This window comes from Protopterus annectens, chromosome 1.part0 (genome assembly GCF_019279795.1).
Source record: "Protopterus annectens isolate FY-2018-M chromosome 1.part0, PAN1.0, whole genome shotgun sequence".
Lineage (NCBI taxonomy): Eukaryota > Metazoa > Chordata > Ceratodontiformes > Protopteridae > Protopterus > Protopterus annectens.
This window is the reverse complement of record NC_056725.1, coordinates 1,955,558,132-1,955,571,283: the sequence shown is the minus strand read 5'-3', so window position 1 is coordinate 1,955,571,283 and position 13,152 is coordinate 1,955,558,132. Positions and strand designations below refer to the sequence as shown.

At 32.6% G+C, this 13,152-nt stretch overlaps 1 protein-coding gene across 1 annotated transcript in view; it reads left to right on the top strand.

Moving 5' to 3' along the window:
* RNASEH1 (ribonuclease H1) overlaps positions 1-11,852 on the top strand; it is a gene marked incomplete in the record, with an annotated part of 1,200,073 nt that extends 1,188,221 nt beyond the window's left edge. The window contains 1 exon segment of the mRNA XM_044070435.1: positions 10,470-11,852. Coding sequence (XP_043926370.1) covers positions 10,470-10,586 — 117 coding nt within the window.
* Between the last annotated feature and the right edge of the window lie 1,300 nt (positions 11,853-13,152).

Here is a 13,152-nt window from a genome sequence, read left to right as displayed (position 1 = left end):
CCCTGTCATTGCTTGCAATTCAGAAACCACTGGTTTACACACTTATGACGATTCTGGGTCATATGGCAATGTCGATAGGAATGGTCCCTCCAGCGAGATATCTCATGATGGCCCCGCAATGGATTCTGGAAGTCCAGTGGTCTCTCTTAACTCATCCTTTGGATTTCCTCATATGGCTGATGTGTGTGCCACAAGCAGATTCAGTGGGAGTTATAGTCATCCTTAGTAACTGAAGGGAGACCATTTGTAATTTCTTCTGTTTCGACCACTGTCACTGTGGATGTCTCCCTCTTGGAGGGGGGGGGTTCGAAGAGAGGACTATTCAAGGGTCCTAGTCTTCAGCAGATACTCATATTCACATCAGTGCTTTTGAGATGAGCGGTCCTCTTTGCATTGCAGGCTTTTCAGAATGCCCTACCCAGGGGTGTGATTCCGATGCAGGCAGAGACAGTGTGTCTATTACCTCAACAAACGAGAGGAATATGTTTTTTCCCTTTTTGTCGGGAGGCCATGAGAGTTTGGCAGTGGGTGATCTCCTCTCGGCTTCTGGTGGCAAATCATACCCCAGGAAAGTCAAGCATTCTGGCGAACAGCTTCAGCATAAGTATTTTATTGCCTCATAAGTGGTCCCTAAATCTGAGAGGGACAGTAGCAGCTCTGAATGTTTGACACTGGGGCACTCCTCGTGACCCATTTGCCTCCCCATCCACCACCAAGTGCAACAGTTATTGCACCGTAGTTAACCCTCCAGGTCAGTCATCAGGGATGCTCTGGTGCTTGTTTGGTCCCCGGGATGCCTGTATGCATTTTCCCCAATTTCTCTGATTTGGGTTTCTACAAAAAGCAACCTGCTGCAGAGATGGTGATCCTCAGTGCCCCATTTTTGGCCTCCTCAGGTGTGATTTCCCCTTCCTTTGGCCTCTTCTGAAATACTCCCCTTGGGTACTGGATTCCTTTCCAGATCTCATTTCTCTCAAGATACCTAAGGCTTTTTGGAAAGGTACTTTTCTACTTCGTCCACCAGTACAGAATCCTGTCCCTCCCAGGGAATCCACCTTTCTACTGATTTTTAACTAGTCCTCCTGCCATTAGTAACATGGTTGACCCCATTTTTCCTGTCGAAAAGAAACTGAAATCTAAGCATGTGTCATCCACTTCTCAAATTTCCTTAGACATTAGTAGTTCACTCAGTCTGGCTTAGGGTTTAATTCAGATTGAGTCTTCTTGTAAAGTAGTTTCTGGTAAAAGAAAGAGGGATACTGCTTGAAGAAATTCAAGATTCTGAATCTGAAGGGGAAAATGAAGGGAGCTATACAGGGTTTTCTCCTCAGATTTTGGATTCAAGTCAGAAGAGCTCAGTTTCTCCCTGTGGGGTATTCTCCGAGACTATTGCTAGAATATCCCAGTGTTTTCAAAGGGAGAGCACTGAGGTTTCTCAGTTCCTAGGAAAATACTACGAGGAGTTACAGAATGAATTTCCAGAACCCACACCCCTTCCTCCTTTTCTTTTTTTTTCAAAACAGGTTTATTGTTTTAACATATAAGAGAAATATCATAACAATTTTATACAAGTAATTAAAAATAGGTATTATTATAATATTCAACAAAACAACTAAAGTATTTACAAAGACATCCACTACAATCAGATCAATTAAACTAAAATACCATGCTATTGAAATTAAATTTTTTTTTAATTTTGTAAATTATCCCATACAATATAATAAGATGTTTTTCTATTTGTTCTTGTCCTAATTGTGTTTATTTCCATATGGCACACTATATTCATAACATTTTTAAATTCATTGAACGAAGGAGGTGTATCTGAAATCCAATTTCTAGTTATTATTTTCCTAGCCACTGCTAGAATAGACCATAACAAGGGAAGCTTAACATTTTTAACACTTTGAGGTACAGGTGTGTTGAATAATATAAGAGATTTAGAAATAATGAAATTATCTGTAAAAAGAGCCTGCAAAAATTCATTAATTGACTTCCAGTATTCTTTCAATTTTATACAGTCATAAAACATATGAGCCCAGTCAGCATTAATTTCTACATTACATCTCTTACATAAATTATCTTTATTATTTATTTTATTCATCATCAAATGTGTATAAAAAGATCTATGTAAAAATTTCCATGTATAAAGTCTCCAGACAATGGAAGACGTAGTTCTATAAGCAGATTCCAATATATATTATTTATCTTGTTGATTTGGTGGGTCCCCATTAATAGAAGTGAAATAATTCCAGTATGAATCTACACTGTAAAAAGTTTCTTGTCTGATAATTTTATGTATGTATGAAAGTTTACCTTTATCAGAAACTTTATGTTGTAAATTTAATATCAAGTAATCAATCAGTGTTGGAATAGATTCTTTAACTGTTATAGACATTAGATCTATTTTATTAATGAGATGTTGTCTAAAGGTCTGAACCTCTAACCAGCAAGTTTCTCTTAGATCAAATTCTTGTTTTAAGAAATCTAGATTTTTAACTTTATTATCAGATATCAACTGATACCAGTACTTTAGATCATTATCTATAGCTAAATGAGTTCCTTCAGAAGTAGATGACAAAAGCATACCCTGAGTATACATTATAGGAATACAATAAAATTCCATTCCCTATACTTAGGGTGCATGAATATAAAGTTACGATAACTAATAATAATATTTAATGGGTAACAAACCATATGTTTAGGTGTAATAGGTGAAGTACAAAATTCCTTTAGTAACCATAACATGGAGTTATTTACAATCATATTTTTATGTGTTAAGGAGATTTTCATGAAGTGCATACTAATTAGCTCCCAATAATCTTTCCATTTTGACATATGACTGATCTATTAATAAAGTAATAACTTTTACAATAGAAGAGATAGTATATAAATTAAAGTCTGGAAAAGAAATACCCCTTGAGACCAGCTATTAGTATGTTTCTTTAATGCAATCCTAGGTCTATTAGGTGCCCATAGGAAATTTAACATTAGTGTATTCAGTTTCTTGATAATTATTTTTGTAGGTGGAAGTATTATTGATTGTATTAAGTATAAAATCTTGGGGAATATTATCATTTTAATAATTGTAAGTCTCTCCTCCATAGTAAAAAACATATTCCAGGTATTAAAAAGATTTTGTATATTAAGAAAACAGGTATTATAATTGTTATATATAATAGATTTAATATCTTTAGATAGTATTATACCTAAATAAGTTATCTGACCTGAATTGGGTACATATTTAGTAAAATCACTAATGAGAATATTTTTTCGTGTATATATAGGTAGTATTTTAGTTTTTTCTTCATTGAATATTAAACCAGAAATACTTTTAAAATTCATCATGTTATCAAATAGAGACTGCATAGAAGAATTAGATCCTGCTGATGTAATTAGAACATCATCTGCAAAAAGTTGAATTTTGGATGTTGTATTTTCATCTATTTCAAAACCCTCTATGTCAGTACTGTTTCTGATCAAATTAGCCTAAGGCTCCATTACTAAAGTGAATAATAGTGGAGAAAGTGGACATCCTTGTTTTGTACCTTTAAGAATGGGTATTTTTTTGTGAAACATATGTTCCTACCTTAATATAAGCCAACGTTCCTTTGTATAAATGCTCAATTAGATTTATAAATGCATGTGAGAAGTTTGTGCACTTCATTAAGGTAAACAGATAGTCCCAACTTACTGAATCAAATGCTGAACTTATATCAAGACTAATAAGTGTTAAATCTTTATTTTTCCTATTTGCAAAATCTATTAATGTTAAAGTTCTTCTTATATTATCAAAAGTATTTCTATTTACAATGAAGCCTGTCTGATCTATATCTATAATGCCGGGAATGATTGTCTTCAATCTATCAGCAAAGATACTCATAAACATTTTATAATCAACATTAAGTAATGAGATGGGCCGATATGAAGAACATCTAGTTGGATCTTTATTAGGTTTTAAAATTGGCAAAATAAATGTATATTGCCAAGATGGGGGGGGTTATTAACTCAGTTTGGGCCAAAATAAAACCTTATGTATTAATGAATATGTACTTTTAGAAAGGATTTTATATATCTCTGGTATAATACCATCATTACCCGGTGCTTTGTTTGATTTAAGCTTATTTATTTGTGTAATAACCTCTGTATATGAAATACTTTTGTCCAATAGTTTAATCTGTTGTTTATTAAGCTTTTTATTCATGTTTGTGGTTATAAACTCCTTTATTTTATCTTTAGGTTCCATGTTAATGTTATTATGGTTAATTTTGTGAAAGTGATTTCTAAATTCATCTAGTATTTCTGGTATACTAGAAACATTCTTCTTTTTCCTTAGAGAAAAGATTTCTTTGATATGGTTTTGTTTATTCAACCTTTTTGTTTTATTTTAAGTCTATGTAAGTATTTGGGGCTTATTGAATAAGACAAAAACTTGTATTTCTCTAAAGTTATTTTAACTTTATGAGTTAAAATTTCTTTGTATTTCTCATTTAGTTTGTTTATTTCTTCAATAACTTTCTTGTCCATAATATTGTCTTTATTATTATGTTTATGAGTCTGATTTACTTTGAATATCTAACAATTCCTTATCCCAAGATTTCCTTTTATTATTATACCATCTGATACTTTGTCCATATAGATATGATTTTAAGGCATCCCAAACATAAACAATGGAGACTTCAGGAGTATTATTTATGTCTAAAAAATGTTTTACTTCTGAAAGTATATATTCTTTATAGTCTTTTAGTTGAGTTAAGTATGCTGGTATCCTTTTGATCTGAACATTATGAGTATTTTTATCATGAATTCAAAAACAATTGAATTATGATCAGGTATAGGACATGAAATGATTTTGGAATTAATTAAATCTGTTACCATCTGGTTAGAAATAAAGACCCTATCTATTTTTGAATAAGTTTTGTATCTGTTAGAAAAAAGGTGTATGGTAATGATTTTGAATCTATCTGATTATTAATATCATTCAAATGATAAGAATTAGCAAAATCATTTAAATGTTTTGCATTAGATGTAATTCTTCTTTTCCTATAGTGGTAGTATCACTTTCATGTAGTATACAATTAAAGTCACCAGTTAAAATAATATCTCCTATAGAGAATGATATGATCTTATCAAGATGATGTTTCACTGTATTAATACCAATTTCAGGTATCCAATATACATTAATTAAAGTGTAAGTCTTCCCATTAATTTGTATTGTAACCATACAAAACATTCCTTTGTCATCCTGATAAGACTTAATGGTTTTAGGAATGGGCATACTTTTATTCCATAAAATAGCCACTCCTCTTTTTTTCTGTGTGTGCTCTGAACTAACCAATACTGTATATTTGTTTGTGGCTAGTTTATCAATATCTTTTTCAAGAGATGGGTTTCTTGCAGGAAGACTAAGTTGGCCTTATGTAAATTAATGCATCTTATTAGGCTTGCCCTTTTACATGGATTATTCAATCCATTAATGTTTAAAGAAATTCCTTTTAAAGATGTCATTTGGCATTTTTAAAACTTAAGAATCTTATGATCAAAATAACAAATAACAAGATAAGTAATGTTACATCTCCTCCTTTAGGTGTACCTTTAAATATAGCTGTATTTATTGAATCTCTTATGGGATTTCTATAGGATTCAATTTTGTTTGTAGTGACAATGAATGTACAAAATATATTGTGGATGTCAAAACTATATACAAATAACAATGAACAAGTGAAAATAATGTAAGGATTAAACCTTGCATCCAGCCTGGAGTTATAAACTCCAACTTAGAGTAGTATTTACCACTCAAGTTAACCCCCTACCCTAAGCAGCAGTACCTCAGCTACCACCTTATCAATTTAATACTAGTTATATTTAACTGAGGTTAACAGTTTTCAATTCAATTATCTAGCAAGACAAGACTACACATTTGGTAAAACAGCATCATATAAACTAAAATAAACCTTTTTTTTTTTTTTTTTTTAACTGTTCATACTACTATATACATCCATGTAATATAAAACACTTGTATTCAAATAGCATTCAAATAATCTTGATGTTAGAAATCAAGGGGAGAGAAAAATAAGTTCTAACATTCATTTAAATCAAAAACTTTGGCTAATATGATTCAGACATTACATATATTAAGATGCATCTATTTTCTGTCATGTAAATGCAATTAACAGCTTCCAAAAAAAACTTGAATTGCTTGTATATGAGCATTTACTCAAACTCATTATTGTCAATAGAATAAAATATTGTATTCATAGAAATTGTTATAAATCATACTGCATAGTTATGCAGATTATCAGAAACACTTATATACATATACACACACACACACACACACACATATATATATATATATATATATATATATATATATATATATATATATATATATACACACACACACACACACACACACACATATATATATATATATATATATATATATATATATATATATACATACATACACACACGCACACACACACACACATATATATATATATATATATATACATATGCACACACATACACACACACACACATATATATATATATATATATATATATATATATGATCTCACTGAGTTGTGTCCTTACTGAGCACCATCTTACTTGCTGTCCCTACAATAAATCTGTCTGCTTTATACAAAATAATGCACAGCAAACACATTTTAGTAACCAGATTTTACAACCATGCTGTACTACTGCTTTAAAATATATCACATGACAATTTCTTCCAGTATAGAGTTATAAAATTATTTATGCTTGTCAATCAGATTAATTAAATGAGTTATAGTAATGTATATGTTTGGAACATAAGTTTTTAACACAGATTATTAAGCTGCTGTTAAGTAGATTTTCAAAAACACTTGAGTAAATGTTTCATTTTCTATGCCTTCTAAAATAAGACATTTACTTACTACAAGAAACTGTATCATTTAAACTCATTATAACTGACATATTTTATGAATTATAGATATTTAAGTAATTATATAAAATAACTCACATTTAGATGTTAGAGTTCATTTTCCTTCACATAGTCGCATTTGTATCATTTCTATTTCCTGGTAGTGTCACTTCTGAATCTGTGATGTGTCAGTGTGATATCTAGGTCAAAGGTGAGACTAGCTGCTTTCAGCTTCTCTGTGAGAATTCTGAGAGTTGAAGCTTTTGAAGTAGCTCATGGACACTGTGCATGAGACAGCCCACATCCCAGATTGTCTCTCAACATTTTGGCGGGAAACTTATTAAAAACTAGTGACAAACATTCATTTAGCAGTGTAAATGCATCTAAACATGACAAAACCTTCACAATGTATTTTACATGTTATTACAGCCTCTATGTAAGTAAAATTAAGCCCAAAATTATTATTAAGTAATAAAACTCAATATTTTTGTCCCAACTCAATTTTATGCAAATCTTATTATTTACTGCATCTATATGATCAAAAGCATTTCTATATATTAATAAAGAAAAGAAAAAGAGAGTAGAAAGTAAAAGGGTGTAAGGCAGAAATAAAAAAAAAATGTAAGAGAAAGCTATAAGAAGTATATACAATGGAATATTACTTACTGTTTATATTAATAGAGTTAAAAATAAAACATTATTTACTATTATTTAGTTCTAATTATTATTAGTTAAAGCATGACAGATTATTTACAAACAAGCATAAGCAGTGTAATCGAGAAAGTATAATTAGGAATAGCATTTGAAGAACATATAAACTTTTTACAAGGAATAAATATGTTATTATTCTATTAATCATATTTTCATTACTCTTGTCTCCCTGCCCTCCCCCACCCTTTACCCACTACATAATCTAAATAGAATGTCATTGTTTAAACAAAGAAAAGAAGAAAAAAAAAAAGATAAAGAAAAAAATTTATCAAATTACTGACCTTACTTCTCCTTTTCAGAAAGAGAACCAAGTTGAATCACAACTTGCCATTAAATCTCCAGATATTTTGACTAGTTATGAAACAAAACATTTCTTTGCACACAGAGAATAACTTTGATTAAATCTTTTTCAAAATATTTGTTGCTTCTTGGAAATGCAGGAACTATATTTAAAAAGATTAATAATGAAATAAAATGATGAGAGAAAAGAAAAACATAGAACAGATAATTTGTTTTTTAGTCTCTTCTTCTCTGAAGTCTTCCACGAAGTTTCAGTTGCCAGTCTCTTTAATGAAGGACTAGCCCATTCCATTTCTTCTATTTTATCCAAAATCTTATTTTTTTTGATAAACAGTAAGGCAGAGTCTAAGTCATCGAAAATTTTAGGACCATCAGGAAGGAAGATTTTAAACTTGGCAGGAAACAGAAGGTATGTTTTAAACTGTGCTTTTTTAAGCTCCCTTATTAGTGGCAGAAAAACTTTTCTTTTAGCTATTACCATGGAAGAATAGTCATTGTCAAACGCACAGTTGTCTCATTAATCTTAACAGGAGCTTTAGCCCAAGCAGATTTAAGAACCATCTCTTTATCAAAAGATGATAGAAATCTAATTATAACTGATCTAGGATAGTTTTTGTTAGAGTTAGTATTAGCTATGGATCTATGTGCTCTTTCGATACCAAAAGAGAATGCTTCTGGTAAGTCTAAAGTTTTAGGGAGCCATGTTGTTAAAAAAGAAGTAATATTGTTACCTTCAATATTTTCTGGCAGTCCAAAAATCCTAATGTTATTGCACCTCGATCTATTTTCCAGGTCATCCAGCTTTGTTTGTAAATGTGTATTTTGTTTCAGCAGAAACTCAATGTTGATTTCCTCCTCTTGTATTCTATTTTCCATGTCATTCACAGCTTCTTCTATGCCTGTCATCTGGATCTTCTGTTGTTGCAGGTCTATATGTAACAAGTCTATTTGTTTTGTAGTTTTTTCTATGAAGGTGTCTATTTTAGTATCCATTTTATCCATCTTAGCAGTAAGTTGCTGGATTATAATTATCAGAGACTGAAGTTCTTTCTTGATGCTGGAGTCTTGAGAATTTGTCTTACTGGAACTCATTTCAGACTGATAAACTGACAGGAAAATTTCCAAAGTGATTTCTGACAGGAATATTAAGATTTCCTTTCTTTTTTAGATATAGTTCAAGAACTATATAAAACAAACATATTTAGAAAGAAAATTACTTCAAAAATTAATTTTTTAAGTAATTAATTCCTGTCAGTGTAATGAAATTGGTGGAGCTGAAGAAATCTGCTGCTATCCTGTGTTCATCCTTGGCCACGCCCCTCCCCTTCCTCCTTTTCTGATTACATCAGAGGATGTGTGTTAATGCCTGAATTTTTCTGAGTCAGTCAGCGGACAGGATGTATAAAGTTCCTCGGTCTTAATTTTTATACACTATTCTGAAACCTGACTCAGCAGCTGCTAAACATTCAAACCCTACCCTTTGATAAGAATGGGAAAGTTATCGAAAAGTATAGGAAAAGTGTACTTCGGCTTTGTCAGAATACTGAATTTTGAGGCTGATACTTTAGTTTGTTCTAACTGTGAAAATGAATGTTTTAGCTGCAGTTTCTTGAGGAAAAAATCTACTTTAAATTGTTTTTTATTGCACAGGTCAGTATTCATTGTTTACAGTGTGTGTATGCTGATACTACTACCAGGACTATGGTACTGTTTTGGGGAGGTTTGCATTGCTGCATTCTCTGAACCTCCTAGATGATAAAAATGAGATTTTAAATTGGTTTGGAATAGAGATTTAGTTTTGGGTTCTTCTACTGCAAAGGTTATCAAAAAATGAGATGAAAGTGGTAAGCTTATCAGCCCTCCTTTTCCAAATTTTCTAAGGGATTTTCTAACTCATTAGTTTTGGCAAAAAGTAGAATAAACATACTTAACAGAATACATTTGAAAAGATGTTTCAGAAGAAATGGCAAGGGGGTTTCAAAAAGAAGCCTCAAACCTCCTAAAACCAAGGACAGGCCAACAAGTCCAAATGACTTTTCAAGAACTTCTGACCCCCTCCTACCCTGGCCGCTTGTTTCTTCCATAAAGTCTGAATCTCTCTTTTTCTTTTTGGCAACCGATAGTTTGACAGATGTGTTCTGAAAATCATTCATCAAAGTTACAGATGGCAGTAGAAGGGAATTCCTCCTTTCTTGGGGGTCATTTTTCATCCTGTTGATCAGACTCTTGTTTATTCCAGTTCTTCACACTGTCCCAAGGAGTAATAGAACCAGCGTATCCTTCCCAGGTGGGGAAGGGTTTCATTTAAGGATGTTCCTGGTGTTGGAAAGAAAATGTATGGAAACTAGTCCTGGATTTTTTCTTCCTTGCGGTTGAAGGCTGATTTTTTTTTTCTTTGATGAAATGCTTGTCAGGGGAAAAATTTCCTACTGAAGTCCTGTTAATTGGTTTTGTTTAACGTGTAATATAGTACTTAAGAAAATGTTAATAGCTATGAAGGATTTTATCAGTGTCTATACTAACCTTTGTGTTTATTTTTCTGCATTAACAGATGCATATTCCAGGACATGCTGGATTTAAAGGAAATGAAGAAGCTGACAGATTGTCAAGAGAAGGTGCAAAGAAGCCAAAACAAAAGAGCCCCCAAAAGAACTGGCAGTATCACTAGGCATTCCTTTTTGTTTCAGGTATTCACTTCATGCAGCTGATTCTTAAACAGCATTCACAAGGGGCAGATGAATTCATTAGCCTTTGGACTGCTTTTGCAATAGCACCTTTCACAACATATTACCTGAAAGTCGCTTCTGAACCAGTTGTACAGATCATTGTTGTATTTAAACATCATCCTCCCCATTAAATGCATATAGGGCTGCTACTTAAATCTTCCACTGGTTAAACCAGACATGCTTGTTCAGTTACTCTAAAGTGTATTGGTGCCTAAAACAATGTTTGAACTTTTAAATTGTTATAGCTAGTAAGGTTCTTTTATAGGGAGGGTTGAGAAGTAGTGCATTCCTTAAGTTTTTTGTTGGAGTATATTGCTGCTGTTAAGTTTTGTTAAAGAAAGATGGAAAAATCATTGGAGTGCACCAAGGAAACTTTGTAGTCTTAGGAATGCTGCAGGAAACCCAAAACATGGTGTGTGGGATGTTTTAAGTTCTTAGATGAATGACAGCGCGTACTGTTCATACTCTAACGAGATGTAATACAGTGTGCTAGAATTTGTGGCATACTTGCCCTGATGTTAGGCTGCAGACCATGATCTCTTGAACTTGAAATGGTGACATCACCATTTGAGCAAGAGAGAGACTTTAAACTGCCATTGAAATGGTGAGGATGCATTGATTTCAGTTTTCTCAAATGGTACCCTAAAGGTCTGACATATCAAATAGAGAAAGACTCTTATGAGAATAAACACTAGCGAGTTTGTACACTTCTTTGTACCCTAATAGTGATTTCCTAATTCAGAATTTTGCCTGCAGTGCTGGTTAGTAAATCTTGGAGTAATATCTCAGACCAGGTATGCTCTAGAAAGTTTAGTTTTACTTTTTTAATCCAGACTTTCATTTTGGTGCTTTTTTGTACCATATGATAAACTGAGCTTTTGACATAATTTTGTACTTCTAAAACAAATGGTTTACAATACAAATGTAGCAACGTGGAAAAAAAAACTATTGAGTTTCTAGCAAATTTCTTAAGCTTTTGCTGAATCTCCCTGTCAACATTCATGAGGTGTAAGGATTCAGAATCATAGGACACTTGAAAATTTGATTTAGTTTGCCCACATTCATGCTTGACTGAATAGAAAGCTGCACAATGTCAAGATAATGGAGCAGGTTTTAACTTTAAAACTATACTGTCACATCTAAGTGTAAAATGGTCTCTCATTATGTGCATTTTTGTTGAATTTTTATTAAAGTTTTACGCACTGGAATTTTTGATCTGCTTGTGTGCATTTTTGTTAAATTCTTTTATTGTAGTTTTATGTACTGGAAATTCTAATAATTTTATTGCTTCATCAAATTACAATGTTGTTAAAAAAATTTATACATGCTGCTTAGAAAATATATTTACATACATGCTGCCTAGAAAAATATATTTACAATGTGTGCTGCTTAGGAAGATGTGTATTTAAACATTCAAACATATATAAGTTGTGTGATCAAATATATAGAGAAATGTGTGCTTTAGTTAGGAATAAATGTACTTAAATCCATAATAGAGAACAAAGTTTATGTAATGCATTTAATTCTGTCTTACTAGAATAATAGTAGAAATAAACCTGCATTGCTTGAAGCACAAGCTGCAGTGTAATCAGAAATTTGACCTTGGCAGCTTGCAAACACAGCCTGGCTCATGTCTTTCAAGTAAAGATTATTTTGCAAAGTTAGAAAATAATAAATCTGTTCATGTGTGTCCTCTTTCTGCCTCCACCAGGAGAGTAGCCTTGTGTGCACTATCTCTGATAGTGCGAGGAAGACAAAGAAAGGCATTAAGGAAGACATACATCTATTGTATTTGAACTAATCAGAGAACCTTGAATTGGCTACATCCTCAGGAGGTCATCGTGACTGACCAGCTGCTTGCAAGGCTGTAACATTCTCATGGGAAAAAGACTTTTTGAAAAACACAAATTCAGCACTTTTCATGAATTACTGTGATGTAAAGACCCTGTCACTGACCACACCAGTGAGGTGGGCAAAACTGATAATGACCTGTATAAAACAGGTGTACTCTGTGAATAAAGTTAGACAAAATTCTGTACAAACTTGTGTATGGTTTTTTGGCTGCTAATGTACATTAGAGTTTTAAGATACTCAAGTTCTCCTGCATTATTGTTTGTTATTGATTGACATTGTGTTTGAATAACTCAATGATTTTTACAGTCTGACTCTAACAATTTATTTAACATCTTGGTCCTAATCGTGCGAAATTCCTTGGTAAGCTACAGGTCAGAATATATAGGTGGTACTGAAGTCTGCATAGAAGAAGGAAAGACCTCCGACTGAATTGTCGTGCCAAAGAGGCTGTCCACTTGTCTGATCTGTGCGGAAAACTGGGTCCTAAAAGCCTATCAAACATAAGCAGGAGGCTCGGGTAAGCAGAATTCCTCTCTTTGTTTTGTTTTAGATCGGGGACCAGGTTACACTGTGCTATTGCTAAGGTTTGTGATAGCAGGGAGAGAGGTAGTCAAGTATTGTATCTTGAGTCATAGATCAGGAAATAAAACAAAG